Source organism: Amphiura filiformis, chromosome 19 (assembly GCF_039555335.1).
Source record: "Amphiura filiformis chromosome 19, Afil_fr2py, whole genome shotgun sequence".
Classification (NCBI taxonomy): Eukaryota; Metazoa; Echinodermata; class Ophiuroidea; order Amphilepidida; family Amphiuridae; genus Amphiura; species Amphiura filiformis.
The window spans coordinates 33,637,210-33,660,756 of record NC_092646.1 but is presented as its reverse complement, the minus strand read 5'-3'; the positions used below and the strand labels follow the sequence as shown (position 1 = coordinate 33,660,756).

The 23,547-nt window shown below is 35.4% G+C and overlaps 1 protein-coding gene across 1 annotated transcript in view; it reads left to right on the top strand.

Moving 5' to 3' along the window:
* LOC140140517 (uncharacterized) overlaps positions 1-23,547 on the top strand; it is a 36,573-nt gene that overhangs the window by 7,002 nt on the left and 6,024 nt on the right. The window contains exons 2-14 of the mRNA XM_072162276.1: positions 413-520; positions 1,002-1,123; positions 2,440-3,159; positions 3,782-3,964; positions 4,832-4,969; positions 8,510-8,801; positions 10,037-10,111; positions 11,094-11,425; positions 12,981-13,116; positions 13,856-13,941; positions 16,669-16,720; positions 19,998-20,051; positions 20,093-20,328. Coding sequence (XP_072018377.1) covers positions 430-520; positions 1,002-1,123; positions 2,440-3,159; positions 3,782-3,964; positions 4,832-4,969; positions 8,510-8,801; positions 10,037-10,111; positions 11,094-11,425; positions 12,981-13,116; positions 13,856-13,941; positions 16,669-16,720; positions 19,998-20,051; positions 20,093-20,328 — 2,517 coding nt within the window. The 5' untranslated portion in view covers positions 413-429. The remainder of the gene's footprint in view (positions 1-412; positions 521-1,001; positions 1,124-2,439; positions 3,160-3,781; positions 3,965-4,831; positions 4,970-8,509; positions 8,802-10,036; positions 10,112-11,093; positions 11,426-12,980; positions 13,117-13,855; positions 13,942-16,668; positions 16,721-19,997; positions 20,052-20,092; positions 20,329-23,547) is intronic.

Genomic DNA, 23,547 nt, shown 5'->3' with positions numbered 1-23,547 from the left:
TTTTGTGACTAATTTTGCATTTTTCTCGAAAAATAACTACACACTGGTAACAAAAGTTATGTATATGATAGGGGCAAGGAATCCAATCACTTCATTGAAATTTCAGTGATTCAAGACAAGTGGTTCATTATAAGAAATCAGGTACCTCTTTTGTTATCATAAATAACATACCGCTTGTTTTGAGTCACTGAAATTCCAGTGTAGTAACTGGATTCCTTGCCCCTATAATAAACATAAGTTTTGTTACCAGTGTGTTATTATTTTTTGAGAAAAATGCAAAAATAATCACAAATTTATCTAGGGGTGTAGTACCACCTTAACTGTGTAGCCATATTGCAAATTTTGCCCAAACACAAAGAGATCCCTGTTTACATGCTTGTTAACTTAAGCTTATTTGCTTTTTTTCTCCCAGAATTGCAGCAAACAACAATGGCAAGTCAAGATGTGGATGTTATAATACTACATGACAGGGAAGAGAAGATCATTAGTAAAGAATTGCACAATGCTAACATTTCAGACGGTAAGAATGACAGGATTTACAGTGTAAGAATTGCTATACTTGTACACTAAGTACAGAGATGATTAGATGAATGCAAATGTCTGGCTACATGTAGGAAGAACACAGAAATTTAAGCAAACTTTGGACTGGTATATATACATGTAATGCAATAGTTTTGGAGAGCTATACATGTACAAACTATGTATTGTATGTCACTGGTACACTTGTATGTATTGTCTTTGCAAAAATTAAATGTCCATCTGAAACATGGGGTGGGGGGGCTTTATTATTATTAAAACAAAAGTAAATATTTGGAATTTGCACACATAAGCATTAAAAATACAGTGTATCTGAAGTCAAAAGCATCGAAAAAAATATGAGCACGGTGGTTTAGGTGGTCATTCGTAAGGACATGATTAAAATTCAAATCAAAGAAACAAATAGGCAAACTGATCATATTACACAGAGACAGTATATTCAGTTAAAGATTGTTTATTTTCAGAACGACAAGAAGATCAGCCAGAGGAACTGAAGGTGGAAGAAAACCTTGGAAGCAATAAAGAATATCATGAGAATGAAAATATCCAGCAAGTTGCAGGAAAGAATAACAGCCAAGCTTATGAAGTAAGTGTCAGTTTATGTGAACATATAAAGCTTTTCTTCTTTACTTTTGATGTGGAAGTTTGAAATTAAAACTGATTATTTAATTCAGGATGTGTATTAAATTATATAAGTAAATTTTGACTGATTTTCAAAGATAGCCCATCGTGCATTTAAATACCGAATTAGAGTCGACGTAATATTTCATGATCCCAAAGACACAGCAAACAACATTCCAAGGCAGCAGGGCAATGCTTTTTTAAAAGTCACCCAATTCATACCAAAGGCGCAAATTTGTTGAGATGCTTTATAACTGAATTCACTCAATTGGACGAATGGTCACTTGATGGTATGATACACACTTCTTGTAATTTATCAATGAAGTGGTTATAAAGCACTTGGAAAGGGCAGTTCAAAATGTATATTTGTGAATTTAAATGTGAAAAAATATAAAAGGAAATGCATTATCAAAAATCTCCACTTCTTGATACATGTACCTGCAAAAGTAACTCAATTCAAATTTTGAACAAATTCCAACGACTTTTCTGAGGCACAGCAAGCCAATTAATGCCCTTTGTGTGGGTTAGTGGTCTTGTGCCAACTTTATGTGGTACCTGAAGCTGGATTTAGGAAATAGGTAATGCAGTATCCCTTACACCTAAATAATGTGTCTGTGGCCTTAAAAACATACATAATGGGTGAGGTGCAGCAGGACCTATTATTTAAACATTTTTACTGACAAGTAATTTGTTGTAATATATTTTTCCCGTTTAACGTACACAAATTATATGACATTGGTTTATATAGAATAGATCAAATCTAGCTTAAAGCTAGGAGGGTGCCCTCAATATGTTTCAAAATTCTGTTTTTATACTTTATTAAACTAACATACCCTTCAAAAATCAAGGCTTTAGTTTTGGTAAAAGCCGAGATTTTGAATAAAGCGCAGGAACCGTAGTTTTATTATTATGATGGAAATATTAGTCAAACATGTGTGATGTTCATAACAAGCTATAATACAGTATGTACATGGTGTGCAAGACGGTCACACACACATCAAAGGATCATATCGTAGCACGACCAACATAGTGACATACATTGGGGACATCAACTCTGTTAGTAAATTCCTATTTTATTTGCTTAAACTCAATTGTTTGGCTCAGAATTAAAAGGGGACACATCTGACAGTAAAAGCCAACATTTTATGGAAAAGAAATACTATTACTAATCTATTTTTTTATGGAAATGTTACAATATGGCTTTACAATGTAAATGTAGTCTTGAATGTTTTGTTAATGATATTTTTTAAAATTTATTTAATATCATTATTAATTTATTAGGCTCTCAGAGATGAAGATCTACAAGCAAACCAGCCTATCAGTCAATCACAGCCACAGCATGACTTTGTCACACTGGGATCATTTCATCAAGGAGATCAAACTTTTAAGGAATCTGCAGGCCAACAATGTACTGTTATTGCATTAGTTGCAGCTATAAAAGCTCAACAAAAACTTCCCAACCAATGGGATGCAGATGATGTAGATGAAGTTGTGATCAAAGGAGATGAGAGGTACAATCTGTCTGCACTATCTGGCTGTCCTGCTGTAGATGAAGTGCCTACATTTTTTTTTCTTGGAGATGTTGCCATTACATGGGATGTCAAGGAGCTTTTCGATGGTACTCTCTGCTTGAAGGATGAAGGACCTTTCTTCAATCTTTCAAGTGCTCTTCATCGAGCATTTTCACATGAAGTATCAAAAGCTTCTGCACTATTAGTTTGTTACGGTCACACAACGGCCATCGTAAAGATCCATAGTCTCGATACTTATGCACTAGTAGACTCGCATGCAAGAAATAGAGGTGGAGTAAATGACCCGAATGGGACAGCAGTTGTATTGTTCTTCAAGTCTTTGACAAAACTGTATGAAGGTGTGTTCTACGACTCTATGGTTCACTTGGAGCAAAAGCGTAATACACAGTATAGCTTACATAAGTTGAGGATTTCGAGAAGTGAGGTACATCAACCACTGCAGACACAGGGGCAAAATAAGGATGGAAAGGTTAGTTTTAGTTTGATCTTTCTTTATTGAAGGTAATATCATGTACTTCAATGACCAACACTGCTTTCCAACCAGGCTCTGATATGTGTAGGCCTAATTGTAATTAATACAGAAAGTATTATACATTATGAAACAGTTGAACACAAAATGCAATTAAGAGTCAGCAAAATTATTTCAGGAAGTACAATTTTGATACATAAATTAATATGAAATCAACCCATTTGCTTCAAAGTATTCTAAAAACATTTATTGCAATTCGAATATTATCGCAGGTATCAAAAATATGAGAACTGAGCAGCTCTGACATGGAATATGTGCAAAAGAGAATTTGTGTTGAATTTTATAGCATTATCATCAACATTAGAAGAATGATTTTTTGTTGCATGAACATGACTATTTTGAAATTAACAGCATAGAGCCCTTGGAATACCTATTAATATCCTGAAATATGCCAGGATCTGTTGCTCAAATAAGATTTCAATGAAGCTTGTTATCATCAATCCCATACTGCCTCAATTTATTCATAAAAATTTAAATTTGCCTCAATTTATTGGTACAATGGTAGTAAAGAATTAATGTCATGATTTATACCATGCCAATTAAATGATTTTTTTAAATCCAGGAACTTAAAGTTGATGTTACTAAGGCAAGGAAAGATGCTGGTGATTGGAGTGACAAAGAAGGAACCAGATCACGAAAGGACATCAAGGATCTAGAGGACTTTTTACAGGAACTTGATGGTATTATTACACTTGAAGAAAGCTCTCGGCCAAAATGTAATAGGACATTTATCACTCCCCACAATGTAAGTATACTAGTGACAAGAGCATATCAGGAAGGTGTTCTGATTTCATTACATGGTATTTTTGCCTTGCTTAAATGACTTTATCCCCCACTTCCCACCTGTGAAAATCACTTGGGATAAATGTGATGCGATCAAGCAAAATCAGTCAGAACTCGGAAGTATTGATTTTGAGATGTAGCCAAACAAAGGAAATATTTCATTTGTTTTGTTTTGGAAACTCTTTAGTTGCTCATATCTTTGGAACTGGTTGTTCAATTTCAATGGGGTTGTCTGCAAAATGCAGCTTTGTAAATACTTTTTACTATGCTATAAGAAAATGAAAATATTTCTGAGTTCTGACTGATTTTGCTTGATCGCATCACAAATGTGTCCGAAGCACACACAAATATTGAATAATATTTTGAAATGAGCCAAAAGCAGAAGCAATTTTCTGTAGAGTAGGGCCAAGTTTTGCCAATCTTGCAAAATCATAGTTCTTTGTTAATTTTGTACAATAAAGAAAATGGATGCACCCATCATGGATCAAGTCACCTCTGCCATCCATAACATCTGTGTAGGCCCAATAGGCCTGCCAGCCTAGAATACAATGTATGATTATTTACGAGGTTCAATGAAGTTGTACAGTTTTTAGTTTTACCCTGTTTCTCTCATACCTCAATCTCTCACCCTTCTTCTGTCTCTCCTTTTCTCCCCCCCCCCCCCTCTCTCTCACTCTCTCTCTCTCCTTTTTTTCTCTCCCTCCTTTTGTAGGGCTCGGGAGGTGTGGGGTGGGGTGGGTGTTGTATCCCCATCCACATCCTCTCATAGCAACGGCTCTGTATGCAACAATAAATTGTTGGCTCTTACTTTTTAATTTCAATCTAATAGGATATTTTAGGAGGTAGTTCATCGGAACCATACATCAAGGATGTGCATTACCGTTATGACACAGAATCCAATGAAGGCAGTTGTGGCATCGTAATCAAAGCAGTTGATTATGCAACAAAGAGAGTATTTGCTCTGAAGGTAGGTATCTTGTGAACTAATCATAATGTTAAGAAAATTATTTAAAAAATCATACATATGTTTATACATATCTCTTGAGGATTTTGACACCTTTTTAAAAAAATCAAAATCAGCCAAAAAATGAGTCTTGGGGTTTTCTCTCCAGTTTCCCTTTTAAAATGGCAATTTTGACATTGACTTGAATTCCAAGGACAAGTCATGCAGTGCTACAAAAAAAACTAGATCAGATTCTGTTCAGATCCAAAATGTTCTTGATTCCAAAGAGGAATCCCAGTCCCCCCCACCCAGTGTTTATACTATATCACCCTAATTTGTGTCACTTCCTTATTATAGACAACAGGTATTTCAGTTTAAAAAAATTTTATCTCTACAGTGATCGCCATACTCGCGTAATAAGCTGGTTCACACAGTATTTAGCAAAATAAAGGAAATTGTGTGTTTAACATATACAATGAAGATAGAAATGGGATATAATTTTATAAAACATAACTTCATGTAACCAAATTTGAAGTCTTTTCTTAATACGTTACATACAAACAATTACCATGAAATATGTATCATATAAGTACATGTACACAAAGCGACATACATGTACATGACGAAAATGTATTTTGAAAGAATTTCAATTCTCGCTATTCGCAATAAGGGCGCCGCCAGCAGTTTGCGATGTAATCGTGATGTATCATGGGAAAATCGTGATGTATCATGGGAAAAGGTGGACATCCAAGTCCGCGCAATACGAATATTACCATGCTATTACATAGGAACATGTGACAATATTTTTAGTTTGTCAATATACGGTATTACACGCAAATCGATAGAGCAAAAATTAATTGTGCACATTTCAAATCACATTATTAAGTATTATTGAGTATCGATTCGCGTGTAACACCTTTATTTTGACAAACTAAAAAATATTGTCACATGTTCCTATGTAATAGCATGGTAATATTCAGTATTAGCGGACTTGATGTCGACCTTTTCCCATGATACATCACGATTACATCGCACACGCTGGCGGCCCTTATTGCGAATAGCGAGAATTGTGATTTTCTTGGAAACTGATGTACATATTTTGCCAGATATTACAGTATGTGATGCGAGCAACTTTCACTAAGCGATAAATTGCTTATATAGCTTGTGAAAAAGAATTGGACACATGATAAATTGCATATATATTCACCTATATTCACCTGTCTTCTTGTCGTTCTTGGGCTCTGAAGGAGGCCATAAAAGCGGCAAGCCTATAAAATGCCTACTTTCAACATATCACTGAATGAACTTCCAATTTGGTAGGGGGATCGAGTATGACCACCGCATTTATTCGGATTCAACATCAATAAAACTTTTGTCTCACATAGGCCTACAATTATGCACATTATTACCAGTTGCAAACTGACTTGCACTGACTGTCTGTGTCTTGTGAAAATTGTGAATGTGTTGGTCATATTTGCATTTTCTTAGTTGCCTTGAATAATTACTGACAAAGTTATATTAAACAAATTATTGTCACTAGCGGGATACCGGCAAGGCTTGCTTGCTGGTCCCCGCTAGATGAGTAAATGGGGCGTTCACTATAACAGGAAGAATTACTGGACAGGTAGAATCATCGAAAAGATACATTTTGATTTTTCGTTTCCATGTTATTTATTTATTTAAACCCGTTCCCATTTTTTTCTAAATCTGTTATTTGTTATTTCCTTTTAGCTTCATTTTTATTTGCTGCTTGTGATTTCCCGTTTCCATGTTTTTTATTTAATTCTGTTATCATTATTATATCTTCTTTTTTTTTCTTACATTTCCTGATTAGTTTCTTTCCTTCTTTGTTTCGTTCCCGTTTCATTTAGTTAATTTAACCCGTTGGCCTAATTACTCGTACCTCTTTTGTCATTTTATTTTCATTTTTCTTTATAGTATAGGTCTACCGCTTCATTTTGTTTATACAACACACATATTTTTCCCGTATACGTCCTCTCAGAGCGTGTATGCGGACGTGTTCATCTTTATCATAATCCGGTGACCCGTCCATGTACCTTTTTGTCCTTTAATTTTAATTTATTTTTCCTTCTTTCTGTATTATCATGTCCACTGGTCTCTGGCTCGCAAGTCGCGTGGCTCTGCGCCGTTCTACAGCGCATTGGCGTAGTCGCATTACACTCTGGCGCCCGGCGCTGCCTGCCAGCTGCAGTGACGCGCAGGCTGGTAACTGATTTTCATAACAAAAACCCTGTTTTTACCCATATTTTCACTGTTTTTGCAGCCAATTCTTGACCGATTTCAACCAAATAAAGTCGAGGCAATTTCCCGTATATTCCTCGATCTCCCGTATGAATTTGGCGACATTTGGATCGAAACTGACGGAGCCTTTTACATAAACCACATACATACATACACACACACACACAACATTAGCCTATTTATAGTAAGATGAAACATGATTAACATAATTTCAAACATCCATTTTTCGTTTTATTTGTTTATGGACTACTTTATTCTTTGTACTTCCAAACAATGAGAGAGTTATCATAGGGACTTAAGATTGCCCGAGTACCTACTGTGAACTCGGAGAGTGCAGTGTTTAGACTCGGTAATCCAGCGACCAGGGTTCAATCCCCTGATTTTTCTCTCTCAAAATTTTCATATGTCAGTTTCCTTGAGCCCCAAACATGTCATTTAAATCATGACTTCCGGGCTTGCATCGTTTATTTCTGATCCTCGCATATATTCTTATGCTCTTCCAGGATGAAGCATATAGGCCGCCTACTTCTTCATTATTGTTATATTTTATTATAATTGGCCGCGGAGACACAATGAGAGGGTTATCATGGGGACTTAAGTTTAGATTGCCTGAGTACCTACTGTACTGAACTCGGATAGTGCAGTGGTTAGACTCTGGCCCACTAATCCAGCGACCAGGTTTCAATCCCCGCTGAGTCCTAATTTTTTCTCTCTCAAAATTTTCATATGTCAGTTTGCACGAGCCCCAAACAGATCATGTAGATTTCTCGGGCTTGTATTGTTTGTTTCCGATCCTTGCATTATATATTGATCGTGTTTCGCATTGTCTTATGCCCTGCCAGGGTGAAGCATATAGGCCGCCTCCTTATTAATATTATAATTGGCTGCTGAGACACAATGAGAGAGTTATCATGGGGACTTAAGTTTAGATTGCCCGAGTACCTACTGATAGATTATAATCACCTTTTGTGAATTATAGTTTGTGTAATGTTATTTGAATAATTATGGATAATTATGAGCTTATTAACCATAGTTTGTAGGAAGTTCCATCATCCACTTTGCAATTAAAAACGCAATTTTTGACTTTTTTTCTTGGTACGTGATAGAGAACTTGATAGATGAAAAAAAGATCACAGTCCTCTTCTGCTGAATGGTTTTTGTTCTGCTATTTGCTTATTTTATTATTGATAGTATTGATATTAATGAGCTTATTTGCATATTTGTTGTATTTACAAACCTTTATTAGTAGGCCTATAATTACAAACAACATAATTCTATTCTTTCTGTGTTATTTTTCAACAGATGCTGAAAAACGCCTCAGAATTTAGAAGAGAGGAGGTTCTAATATCCTGGATATTAGTGGGCTATGGGTGCCCTGAATTTCTTGGAGTTCACTACGAGGTTGATGATCATGGATGTTGTACCATCTGCTTAATGTTTAGCTGCATGAAGGGGCCTACTCTAACTGAAAGGATGAGGCTGAGGAGAAACTACATTCCGGTCACAGAAGAGTTTTGTATACGTTGGTTACGTCAGATTCTGTGTACCCTCAAACACATGTGGGAACATGGAATTGTCCATAATGATATTTATGGTAAGTGCTGACAATTTTTCCAATCTACCATAGGTTTACTGGACAATTTTCAAGGAGAACAAAATAACAAGTTTAGTCCTCCGCCAATCCACTCCCAAACTGACTAAACTGTGACTCAATTGGCGAAGCCCAAAATGAAGATGTACATTTTGTTTAGATTTTATTTAAAAGTTAGAAACAATATGGCCTAAAAAAATTGTTTGATTGGCGTAAGCCGACCTACCCTAAGATTAGGCCAGACCCTAGACTTTTCTTTTCTTTTTGCAAAAAAATAGATAAATATTTTTTTTTTTAAAGGAAATAAAAAAATTTAATTTTAAAAAAGGACGAAAAAAAGGTCAAGGCCTGTATCAAACATAATTTACAGCTTTAAAAGTTGCATTTGTAACTTTTTATCACAGAGAATGTCCTTGAATATACTAAAAAAATAAATTTTAAACAGTGATAGAGGCAAGGTCATCCAGGGGTCAGATGAGGTCAAATTACTAAAAACTTTTTGGAAGGTCATTTCGGGGTCACCATGGGTTGTTGCAGGTTCATTTACAAATACCAAAAGTAATTGCGAAAGCAGGTGGTCGCAAAAACAGTCGAGACTCATGGTTTGAGAACCTCCTTGTTTTTATGTTATGTCAATCAAACAATTTTTTTAGGCCTAATACAAACAAAACTTCAAAGTTCCCCTTCTCCAAGGAAAATGATAATAATAATTAAAAAAGAGAAGCAAAAAAGAAGAAAAAAAGATGCTCATCAAAATTTTTTGGTTGATTTTGTCCACCAGATTTTAAGAAAAACATGTTTTTTTTTTATTGTTTTAGGTCATTATTATTACAATTTAAATTTAAAATCACTTGATTTTTCCCATTTTAATTGAAAACAATTTTGTCCACTCTCACTGCCTCTATATGAATTCGTTGGAAGTAATATGATAACTGCAGTGTAGATGATAACTAATCTAAAATGGTCAATTGTTTATCCAGAGTTAGACAAGGAAAGAAAATCAACCTTAATCAGGATTTAAACATAGGACCTCTCCAGGAAAGAGTAATTTGCATTTTAAAGTAACGTTTAATATTGAATGCTAAGAAATAATTACTTTTATATACAAGTACATGTTGTTGGGTGGACTCTTTAATTTCATTTCATGTTTCTTGATTTTAAAATACGCCTTTTGTGAGAAATTTATAATACCATGGAAAAATAATACAATATTGTGTAATTGTGCTTCTATCCTTTAGACGATAATTTCATGTTCCGTACGCCAAGATGTCAGGAGATCGTTCTGATAGACTTTGGTAGTGCTGACATTTTCAGTAAGTGTCTAAAATGTATAAATAAAATAAGAATTTATTTGTCATTTGAATTTGTGTAAATTGTACCAAACAAAACAAAGCTATTTCAGTATATATAGGCAACTATAAACACACTAGCAGTCAATGCTGGGGTAAAACACTATATGCTAAATCAGCATGGAAGTAATATACCAGGGTCATTCAATTTACATTGGTTCTTTAAATTTAGCATGATTATACATTACATGTCAACTACAAATGAGAGCAAACCTATATTGATACCTTTTTCAGATTTGTGTAGGGGATCTCAGAACCAAAATTAAATTTGATACACTGGAAACGGTAAAAAATTGTAAAAAGATTTACATGAAAATATGTGTGTATCAATTCTATGAGTTAAGCTCAATATGCAAATGATAGTTGGAACCAGTTCTAACCTGTAACATAATTAAAGCAAATTGATTTTACATTTAATGTCTATTTCAAAAGAGATATCCAAAATGTGTTCACAGCTAAATGCAAAGAAATAAAAAGTGAAGAGGGTGATTCTAAATAAGCAAACCTGCCCAAAAACTGTGCACATGTACATTCCTTTCCTGTAAGATTTTAACTTTATTAATACTTCTAGAATAGATGAAAAGATTCCATACTCTCAGTCTGCTTAGAGAGATTCCTATTGGTGGTATGAAATTATCTCCAATATCACTGTTTTTGTAATTTAAAGATATTAACACAAAATAATGATATTGAAATATAGCCGATTACTTGTTTTCACATTTCCCGCTTGCACTGCATAAAATTAGCACATACATGTTAAGCTTTTTCAAAGCATGACAGAATCTGATTATTGATGAATATTGGGGTGTTACTGTTTAAAGTGAATCACGTCAGCATGCTTTTTCAAAGAAATGTCAAAATGACTGAATTTTGAATGGATTTTAGGGTGTTCTTGTAGCAAGTGTCAGAATTATAATCAAATTATTCATATTTTGAATAATTCCAGATGTGTCACTTGGAATGGAGAGTGGGTCTATTAAAGACGACCAGATTTGCGCATCATCAGAAAAGTCGCATATATTGCATCGATATTCTAAATCAAGATCTCGACTGAATCAACCAAGTGGCCGACAATGGGAATCTGCTGGTGCGTGGAAGCCAAATACAAATGAGCAAACAGAGTGGATAGGAGTGCAATTTGCCGAGGACACACCTGTCAAAGGTGTCATACTGCAAGGGTGTCACATGGAAGAGGCTTGGGTGACCAAGTACTATGTTTCTTACAAAAAGAAATACAGCAATTTTCAGTTTGTGAAAAGTGCCTATGGACAATTTCAGGTATTAAATAATGGACATGTTTTTATTTTTATCACATTTTAATTTGGTTGGTTTGATTGTGTTTGCCTCTATATGTACACGCATGTTTGCGGCATATCACATAACGCAACATTTTGTGTTTAAATGTATGCATTTAAATACATGCATTCCCGGACTCGCATTATCCCACCACTTAAATTTTGCAGCAGCTGTCTTAAGCTAGGTGACTTTCCTTAAAAGGCAAAACAAAACATGCAAAACTGGCAGAAAATTTCAGTTACCAGCTGATAGAATGCATATTTAGGTACTAACAGTTAAGATATTCTACTGATATAAAAATGGGTTATGTTCATCATGAAATCCCCCTATGTTCATCATGAAATCCCCCATGAATATGCATCTCGCTCTCGCCATGGGAGAACGAGTTGGCGCAGCATTTGCTCGCCTTGCACCACTGAGTCCCGTGTTCAAGCCCCAGTCGTGCAATAGGATTGTATTTGCACTTGGTTGATCCTGATCCATGCTCGCTCTTGCAGGTTTTCTCTTGGATCTGCAATTTCTTCCTGCTTTAAAAACCGGTGATTAGTTAATTGTTTTGTTACAAAAAAATTTTACTTTAACAAATGGAATTTGGGGAACTGCACAGGTAATTGGTGGATGTTATAATCTAAGTGCAAGTAGGTTTGCACCAGATTTGGAAACAGCCTATTCTTTAGCTCGCTTAAAGCTCTGTGGTGACTTGATGCCTTTTCGCGGTTGCGATGCAAGCATGTCGACAAACCGCCCTTGAACGTGTGCGTGTAACGCCAAAAAAATAGTTGTTTGCTAATTTGCTTGTCCTCATCAAACCGACCATCTCAGTAGTCCTGACCATAGAACTTTTTACAAAGATTCTTTTTTTTTTTACAATTGAATTTTCAGGAGAATGTCATGAACTTTTCGTCTGAAAAACTAAATATATAAAAGAAATGTTGTAAAATAAGTACTTCGAATTATACTTTTGGTACTTGAAAAAAAAAAATGGAAAAAAAAACCAAGACAAAAAAATCCGACCGACCGACCCAACTTCTGAAAGTGATCTATGAACAAGCAAACAATTCCCTTTTTTTTGCCTAAGCTCTGTGCGATTAAATTTACTCGCATGATTCAATACTGCGCCCAGCGAAATACACACGTCACTACTGAACTTGAGGCAAACCAATCTGTAGTTGATGGATTTTGATGAAGCACCAGTATCAGCGATATTACATCACTACATGTATGAAATCCTCTGGAAAAATGTGCGATATTAATCCAAAATATATTATTTATTTATTTATTATTATCATGTTCTCACAGCTTTCCAACATCTTCTACTCAGAAATAATCTGTAGTCTATACCATTCTCTTTATTTTAATAGTTTGGGCTCTATGGTTGTGAATATATAGTGGTGGTGATGATGGCTGAGGTGGCAAAGGCTTTTGATTCCAACTCACCCAAATAAAATATAAAGTTTATTTTCTGCTTCTTTTTTTTTAAAATATCGTTGTAGAAATGTTGTAAAGAATTTTGTCTTACTCTACCCTGTGCATGTAGGTTTTTGTAGGCAACGAGGATTCCAATACACCTCAAGCACAGATGTTCCCACAAACAATTGAAGCCTGTGAGATACGCATATATCCACATCAATGGTACAATTCAATTGCATTGCGGTTTGAATTACTGGGCACAGGTCAGTTTTCTTTGAATTTCACTCATTTACACATGTTTTTCATGACCACTTAAAACATGATTAAGACAGTCACAATATTATGAAAATGCTAACACGCAGTCCATTTTGCCATGAAGTCTTTTAAAAGTTTGTAATATGTGCCACTACTAATCATAAGGACCTTTATAAGATGGCATGTAAAGTTAACATTGAGGCATACTCAATGTTGACTTCATCATCAATTCATGGCATTACTTTTGTGAATCTGAAGACCAGTATATAGCATTAAAATTTAACAATTTGAGTTTGAGCACACGGCCAGTACCAAGTACTATTTTATAATTTACTTTATAGACTCTAATCTATTTAGAAAAATTTGAATTTCATATCAATATTAGCATTGGATTGCCCAGACAAACCTCAAAAGCATGCATGATAAATTAAGTCATATAAATTATTACTTTCAAAGTGCCACATTATTTAATTTACACTAATATACTTGCTACATTGTCTGGGCTATCCTAAAAAGTCCCAGACACATAGTGGAGCCCTTGCAGAATATTTAACATTCTCATTCCTGACAGGATATGCTGTCATTTACTGATTCCCATCACAACTGGTGTAATAGAAATATCAGGAGAATTGTGGTTTCAGAATTGCTATATTTCTACTAAATTAATGTTTCCTGACCATATTTAGAAGCTACATTAGTCTTGCTTTGCAAGCAAAATCTTAACCCAATTCATAATTTATACTTCAGGTCAAGATGTTCTGTGGAAACATCACTCTGATGTCAAAAATGCTATTACTTGGCTGACATCTATGCAGCTGCCAAAGTTTAAACCGGTAAGAGCTATGATGTGTATAGTATACAAATTTTAACAGTCTATGAGTGTGATGGTTGAAATATAATAAGGTGAAAGATGGATTATTCTATTCCGCAAGCAGCGAGTGTAATGGAACAATACATCTTTCACATAGTGAATATACGAGGGTCATTCAAAAAGTTCTACCACCATCGTCACATCTCTGTTATCGTACATGCCAGGAAATTGAAATTACCCGTGATTATACTCATACATCTTGGCTATAAAATAAGTTATTTGGTTAAAATGTGATTTTTGGTTGTTCAGATGTGTAAGTTGAAGTGAATATAGATTTGGTGTGCCGGAAACGGTCTAAAAAGAAAGGCTAATTTTGATTAAAAAGATTGCCCACATCTAATGTGGAAATCATTACAGATTTACTGCTGGAAATGATTAAATTGCTTTATTTTTGTTAAAATAATTTAGTCAATATCTAATGCTTGCAGAGAATGCAGATAGTACAGTTTTATGGGGTATCGTGTCTTTTGCACAACAAAACCGATACATGTTAACAATAGCCTTCATATTGACCCTTTCCATAGGTTAATGACTTCGATCAGGTGAACACTTGTTCGTTCAAGTCGTAAATTGGTTCATAATTTTAAATCAAATAAGTCATTTTCTGTATTCTGTAAGTATATACAAGGTTATTAACAACCTGTTCATCTTATATCCACGTCAAGATGCATCAATTGCTTAAAATAAGGATGTAACTATGATTATAGGTTAATGAACACATATTACTTATTGGGAGAGAAATTAGACAAAATAATGCATGCGCGCTGATGTTGATGCGTCTAATGCACGAGCAGTAACTTGAGGTACATATGAATACAACCTTTATGCACATTTTGCACTGTAACTCAGAATACAATTTGCCGACTTTGCGAGCGGTTTGTGATGGACGGTCACATATAATAATAATATTTGGCAAATTATTAAAATTTGATATTTTTAAAACAGTGCTCAAATTAATCTTTATAAATCTAATATGTATACTTAAAGTGTATGTAGCTGGGATGAAAGGCCGACCATCAATAGCAAATTTTGACCTTTCATATTGAAGATATATTTTTTCCCAAAATGATCTAAAATTTTTTGGTGTTTTTGGGGGGGAAAAAATCTATATCTTCAATACGAAATGTCAAAATGTTCATATGATGAATGGCTTTTCATCCCAGCTACATACACTTTTTAAAGTACATATCATTAGATTTACATAAAGTTGTGTTCTTTCATGAAAAAAGAGTGCTCAATCCTAAGAAGGAGAGCATGTCATATATAAAATTAAAAGAAACAAATTATTCCATGTTCACTACAGTCTGTTTAGCCCAAAGGCTCCTCAGGTGAATGAGAGAAATGTAGAACAAAGTTATTGCGTTTAGCACGCTCCTTAAATCATTAGATTTATACAATTTACTTTGAGGACTGTTAAATTTCAAAATTTCAATTTTAATCATTTGAGGTAGAATGTGTATTATATTGCGACTTTCAAATATAATCTAAATTATTTGATATCAGAAGGACATTCCTTGTATTCAAAATGCAATACGATATGTCTGATGTGCTCTCATGTCCCACCAAAAATACTGTGCAAACGTTGCTATCCGATCCCTTCAAAAGGCAAATTAGCATTTGATTTCGGGCTCTTGCTGATAATTGCGGAGGCCAGGGGGCATTCACATTTTTTTGGTAGGGGTGTATGTGACATCGATATGTCTGATGTGCTCTCAAGTCCCAAAAAAAATATGTGAAAACATCACTATCCGAGCCTATAAGAGGCTGTGCAATAATTATCAGCCCCGGGGTAAAATTTCGAACGGCTCGCCAAAAATCGCTTGCCCCCCCTCTCGGCCCGCCAAAAATCGCTTGGCCCCCCCCCCCTCTCGGCCCGCCAAAAATTCTTTGCCCCCCTTGAACATGCCAAATTTTTGGGATCCCAAATTCCAAACTTTAAATGGTCTAGATGTATGTTCTTGGCGCTTTGAGCAGGAAAATTGCATATTTAGGCGTTTCCGTGCCGTTTTCCTAAGTCTTTTAAAGCATTTTATTAAAAGGTGCCCGTGAATGCGTGCCAAAAATCGCTTGCTCCCCTCTCTCGGCTGGCCAAAAATTGCTTGCACCCCCCTTTCGGCTCACCAAAAATTTCTTGCCCCCGAATTTTACCCTCCCCCAGGGCTCATAATTATTGCACAGCCCCTAAGTTTGAGTGTAACATAGTGAATGCAATGCTTATAAGCATTGCATATTTTGGCACAGAGTGTTACACGCTGAATGCAAACATGTACACACTTTGAATCAATGAATGCCGGGCTCAGTATAATCTATTTGCCCTCCATGATTGACCCTTAAAATCTGTCTTGCCCCCCTTTTCCCCCCCTCTGAAAAAGTGCTGGCTACGCCACTGCGTACAGTACTATCTTGTCCAGTATAAGATGGCACATGACCTTTGGAAAAGTACACGGGTCCCCAGGGGAGACAAAGGTCAAATGGTATACAAAACTTTTGGGAAAAGTGTGGTAGCTTTAGTGAATGTTGCCACAACTTCAAAATGTCCTTTCATGGAACAAAAGTGTTGACATTTAAGTGAAAAAAGAACTGGGTCATGTGCCACCTTATACTGGACATAATGTATGAATATATATATGCAGTAAGGCATGTTGCGTCAATAAATGTTTTCTGACTGTACATTATTTAATCATTTCAGATACAAGAGAAGCTCCAAACTGCAGCGGTTGTTTTACGTCACCCGGTTTTCAGTAAGTTGAAATGTGTGCACATACATTGAACTAACTTCCTATAGCTACACTATTATCAGCTCATAATAGGTGGGATTCATAACATTTGATATAGAATGGATAATAATATGGATAATAAGGATTGATATAGAATGGCGTATACACCCCTGGCCATGGCACTTACGTGAACCATGCTTGGCGTATTGCGTGATAGACACACGCTTTTGCGTATTTACACAGGTATAATTTGTGACCTTATTGACGCGCCCAGTAATAAGCGAATAATGCTCGCCTATTACGAGCTGATCAAAGTATAGCCTAGTTTACTTCCAATATGTACTATTGTTTGATAACTGATTCTGTGCGGTTCCTACATTATGCAGACTGGCTGAGAATCCGAGACTAGTATCAAATTATACCATTTGGTATACTAGTCTCAGGTTAGAACCACCCCAGTTGTCAAGGTCATACAGGCTCAAACTGTCATAGATAAGTTCATGAAAATTGTTGTGAACGACCCTAAAAGTGTGACTAAAAATGTCAAGGTCATGTCCGAGTCATCCGGGGTCAGATTGCCATAGATTGTTGCAGATTCATGAGATTTTGTGTGAAGGAGCTTAAGTGCAACAAAAAATATCAAGGTCATGTCAGGGTCATCCTGAGTCATATTGCCATAGATTGTTGTAGATTCATGATTAATGGACTGTCTCCCAAAGTGAGACAAAAATGTCAAGTTCACTTCAGGGTCATCCGAGGACAAATCGCCATAGATTGTAATGTTGCAGGTTCATAACAATTTCTGTAAATGACCCAGCACAGAGCTGGTGCTACATGTAGGAGCAGCCCCCAAAGCAAAAACATTTCAGTTCATTCTGTTTTTCATATGAAGCTCGAAACCAGAGTAAATCTCAGTTTTACAAAACATTTGAATATAAGATAAGTGATAATCAAATTCTTAAATGCAGACCACATATATAGCTAGTTGTATGGTTCACTATAGTTCACTAAATGTGCTATATGGGCCCACCTCATTGATAAACCTTTCCAAAAAGACCTGGACTACATTCATTGGCACACTTTTGATAGGGGAAATGAATTACCATTTATTATTTATGCTACCAAATATCAGTGAGTTAGAGTATGGTGAGTTTGCTACATAAATTTTATAGGCTTACCATAATATCCACAATACTATAATGTGTGGTTTGCTGTGTGTGTCAGGCTTTGTATTGACACAAAGCAGACAATTAACAAGGACTGTCTTTTGGAATTTGCAGGAGAGCATGAAATAGCTCTTCTGGAGCCTTCAAGAGCATTTACAATAGAATAGGAGAGAATGGTCAAATAAGGAGAGCTGAAAATCACTCTTCTATATCATATTTAAGAAGAGCAGTAGAGAGTGATTGCTCTCGCTCTCCTCAAAAGGCAGTCCTTGAATTAAACTCAGTAACACTAAGATTTGACAACCACTTTCCATCCTATTCCTATAACTTATCCCAGAATATGTGGCTATTACAATAAGATCATAAGAGGATCTCCTAGTCTGATGGTCATCCCATTATATTGCTCAATACAATAGGGGTATTTGCACTAGGAAGATTTCCATGCAATGTATGTATGCAAACATGTATGTATGCTCATGTTGGTGACTCGGGATGTTACCCGATGGACACTCTCATCAAAACAGATTACCAGAAAGCCAAGACCCTTGATTTTGATCGTTCGTAGCTCCGAATAGAAAGACTCCCTTTTACCAGTATGCTGTCAGCTACCAAATTAAAGACCCACCACCTCAAAATTCCTGCAACAATTCAGTCTGTCTGCATATAATGTAGGAACTGGATTCTGTGTGTTAAAATGCAGCTTCTATTATATATTGCCATGTATTATGTGCTGACCTTGCTTCACACACTGATTTGTTGCAATTTGATACACTCTTGCACCTTCAACTGCCCGGATTCGAAGCGGCAACCTTCGTACAACATTTGAACTAGCACAACGCGTCAGCCAGTTATACTTGTTTTTTGTTGCAGTAGTTTGTTGTTGTTGTTTTTTTGGAATGTTTACAAATATGACCGTCACAACCGCTCGTAAAGTCTGCAAATTGTATTCTGAGTTAGAGTGCAAAATGTGCATAAAGGTTGTATTCATATGTACCTCAAATTGGTGCGACATGTTTCTCATTTTGCTAGTGAGAGTCAAACACCTTTTAAATCAATCATTCATCCCATTGTTGAAGAGGATAATAAGCTTCTACTTTAAGGTTGGTCTGAACCATGGAATTATGAAAAACGTTTTTGTCTTGTAACTTCTAAATTGTTGATCTAAAGTGTATAAAAGTATACATATTTAAATTGGAAATGACCTGAAAAATTCAATGGTGACATCAGATTTATGTAAAAATGCTTACTTATGGAGAAAATCATCAAAAAGTGTGATTTGCGTTTTTGCGTCAGGCGCGAGGCAAAAATACGCTCATTAGCAACGAGATTAGCAAGATTTCCCGCCATTGACCATGTGGACGATTTCAAATGGAAAAGGGTGAAACATCATAATTAAAAATTGATAGAAATTTGGTAAAAAAAAGTACACAGACTAATGAATATAGAGTTCAAAAAAACTGGAATTCGGCATTTTTAAAACATGCCATGGTTCAGACCAACCTTAAATGTATAGAACTCCTAAATAGCTCTAGTCTTTGTTTGCTGTGGCTAAATCCTGGGTAACCAACAATTAACAATGAGAGTAAATTCCTGAGCCTCGTTGACTTGGGGATGATTTGAATTGACCGCCAATTATGACCATCTGATATTTAACACCACCAATGTGGAAAAAGAGAGATAATGTAGCACCGAAATAGTGTAGGCCCTACCCTTTTGCTGAAGGAGCAAAGTTTAACAAACCATAACTCTGCTTCTGGATATCGTTTGAAGTCAAATGATATATCATTGTAAAGCTTATGATATATATTTTCTAAACACGGAAGAAGACAAAATTGACCAGGGCCGACTTAACAAGCGTTTCGGGATGGACGATCACATATGTGTACTGGCTGCTCTGGGTAAGGTTAAATTAAAAACTAAATGTAATAATTTCAAATTACAGATAATTTTGCATCCAATATCAAAATTTGACTTCAACATTGAGTTGGAATAAAAGTTCGCCAAGTTTGCTGGGTACACTATTTTCCTGTCAATGAGTGACACACAAACATCAACATGGTAGAGTCTCCCAATGTGTACATCTTTGCATGGAAACTCATTTCTTACAATTTATTGGTTTGTTTCTCACTTCTCAGGGAAGTACAGCAAAATGGGAATGGAGGATTGGACAATAGGTGACGAATGCCTTAGTGCCTCTTCATTCAAAGCGAAGACCATGCACCCACTGAAGCTCGTCTCAACATCAAACCACAATGTGGTCCATACAGGCCGCTGAATGGATGGTGTCCAAATCTAGTGGATGATTGGGATCTATGTATGACAGTGAATTTCAAGAAACCAAGAACAATTACTGGGATCATCACACAGGGGCATGGATATAAGAAGATGTGGGTAGAGGAATACTGTGTGTTCTATAAAACTCCTGAGCGTATGTGGCAACCTGTTCAACATTCTGATGGTAAAATGGTAGGATTTCATATTCTGTGAAGTTTCTGTTTTTGTCTTTCAATGAATATAATAACACATAAGGAAAGAATATATACATTCTGCAGTCGTAATTCCCATATCATAAAATGGTTAAAAATGGTGAGCTAAATTATGTTAAGTATAAAAGATTGTTCGATTGGTGTAATCCAAGCAACCCTACAAAACACAGAATCAACCTTCTATTCTTTTGTTCCATAAAAATACGTTTATTTAGTATTATGTTGAAAATCCAGTGCTGATATGTGCATTTTTTACATTTCTATTTTTATATGTATGATTTTTTATTTTATTTTTTTTGGCATTTCCTTATTGCGTGTATTGTTAGTATCCCTTTAATGGGCCCTTTAAACGAGACAGCTAAAAAGATTAATGAGTTCCAATTCCCCGAACCAATTCTTGAGCCCTTATTTTATTTTAGGCTTTACAGACAACGGTTTAATGTGATCACCAGCCAGGCTAGTGTCCCGTTGCACAGTGAAGAAAAGAGCTGGAGTGAGATGATTTTTTTTTTTTAAATATTTTAAAAAAAGAAGAAATTTTGGAAATTCAACATGGGAGGCAGCAATTTGTTAAAGAAATCAATGTCAAAAAGATAAAAGCATATATGAACATATATGTATATATACGTTTGTAAAACGTGGGTATGGGGACAAGTATCAGTATATCCACTGCCTATGGGGACAAAACTTGGCTGTGGGAATCTAGGTTCCCCCAAACACATTGCTCTTAAATTACCTCATAATCATAGTGAAATGTAAAAGGGGGGGTGGACCCCACAAAATATATATATAAAAGACCACATTATTTTTTATATTACTGTCGCTATGTGAAGGGTTCGCAGGTTTTTGCAGCAGGTGGAAAAAACCATGGTTTTAAACCGCGTTTTTTTCCACTTGGCAAAAACAGTTTTTGCCGGCAAAAACTAAAAAACTGATAAAGGTTTCACTTTTTTCATCTCAAAACATATTATTAAGTCACAAAAAGAATTTCCTAGATTTAATATGGCATGATTTGGTCATTATAAGTAACATTTTAAGAAATTTAATGTATGAATTTTCATATCAAATTCAAATCATTGACATTTTAAGAACTTGATGAGACAAAAAATATGTTGTGTGTTACTGTTTATGAGCTTTCTGTGTTACTTTTTAATACTTGACTGACTATATGTGAGTTTTTGCCATTTTTGCTGGTTTAAACCAGGCAAAAATTGGCAAAAATATGTTTTTGCCAGTTTTTGCAACTTTTCCGGCAAAAACAGGTTTTTGCCGGCAAAAACCGAACCCTGGCTATGTGGACATTTTGTGTGTTTTTTACAGTGCTATGGGGACCTGATAGTTCTATGTGGAACATAGAAACAGTTGTGCTTAAGGAGGCTGTGTACTCTCAGACATGCATGTAGTAAAAGTGCAATAACCCGTAATTATTCGGCATAAGACATATAAAAGTATACATTTTATGAAGGCAAGACATCAATAAATCTTAATATAAATACAGATTTGGGGTAAAAACAACAATTATGAAGAAAATCACAAAAAATTGAGTTTTTGGCAATATTTGTTAGGTACATCATAACAAAAAAACACTCTTTCCAAAATATTTTATTTTGTTTTTAGCTCAATCTTGAGGCTCCATTCCAAAAACGTTTTTTTAATTTTTTGATATTGGCCTTATTTTTTTGAGATATTGACCATATAAGGCATCAAATTGAACTTTTTAAAATTCACAAACGCCTAGCTATTTGCACAAAATGATGCCTAAAATCGGAAATAGACCCAAATATAAAAAAAAATGAGAAAGCCGTTTCTTGAGTTGATCATGCTTTTTACGATGATCATATTTACTTACCTATAGATGCTGTATTTATTGAGTTATCGTGTACCCTAAATCGTCATTTTACCGAGAAAATGAACATTGAAATAATGGCCGTTGAAGTTTAAAGTGGTCACATTTTGCAGAAGAATGCGGCAGTTTTTTATTTTTTATTTATAATATTGGGTAAATCCATGGCCCCTTGAGAAGTTTGAGCGAAATCCATTCATAACTTGATATTTAAATCGGGGGAAAGAACTTGAAAAAACCCACATTTTATCCGCTAAAACGGAGCCATTTGACCACTAGGTTTTTGTGCTTCCGTGGTGTTTCCATAAGATGCGCCGCGCATGCAGATAAGCGTCGGCGTATGCGTAAGCGTATTTGTGCGTTAACAAATTGCGCGATGCGTTGTTCTTGTGGCGTGTACCCTGCTGGTACAACAAAGATTTTCTTTCCTTTTCAATTTCAAACACGAGTGGAATAGTGAAATAAAATCCTTAAAATATTGCAGTTAGAGTTTACAAATCTGGATTTTCATTCCTTGTATTTATAAAAAACATAACAAAGTACAAACATATCAAAAAAACTCAATTCTGCAAAAGAAAGAATGTCTAGAGTACACAGCTGCCTTAAACCATATAAAAACGCATATAAAGTGGGTGAGGGTATAGTATAGTTACCACGGAAACAGAGTGTGCAGGTTACAAATTTTAAAACATAGCAGAAAAGATTCTCCAGACTCGTATCACAAACATTTTGATATATATTACTTGTCCATTTGAAACATCAGTCCAATGATGCAAAAATAGTTTTTATTCTGTCTTTTTTTTTTATTTGTCTTGTAATGGTTACAACTTGATCTGAGTGAATTGGATAAAGCACATCACTTGTTATCGGTTATTCGGCATTGTGCAAAACTCATAATGATATGTTTAACCCCATGGACACTACTGGTCATCTAACAGCATTTCTGATTGGTTGATAACTTGAAATACTCATTTCAGTTGCCAATTATGACAAGGTTTTAACTATTTATGGTCAAACTTGCATTTGCAGATGATCTTATTAATACCCTCCTTGATTGGTTCAAAATTGGACACAATATTCATTTTGGCCAATCAGCAGGTAGTTCTCTTGGGGTTAAGTAGAGTAAGGGTTCTCGAAATTAGAATTGTCCTGTGGCTCATCAAGAACGGAAAAAGGGGAGGGCTAATACCTATATATGAGGGACCTGGGAGCAGTATACATACTTAAATGAAAGTAATAAGTGAACAATTAACATGAAATTTAAGGTGATTGAGCTTTACAAAATAATCACAATTTTTGGCCCTTACATATATGTGGGGCTTATGTTATCATCCAGATGGTTGTTTGTTCCCTTGA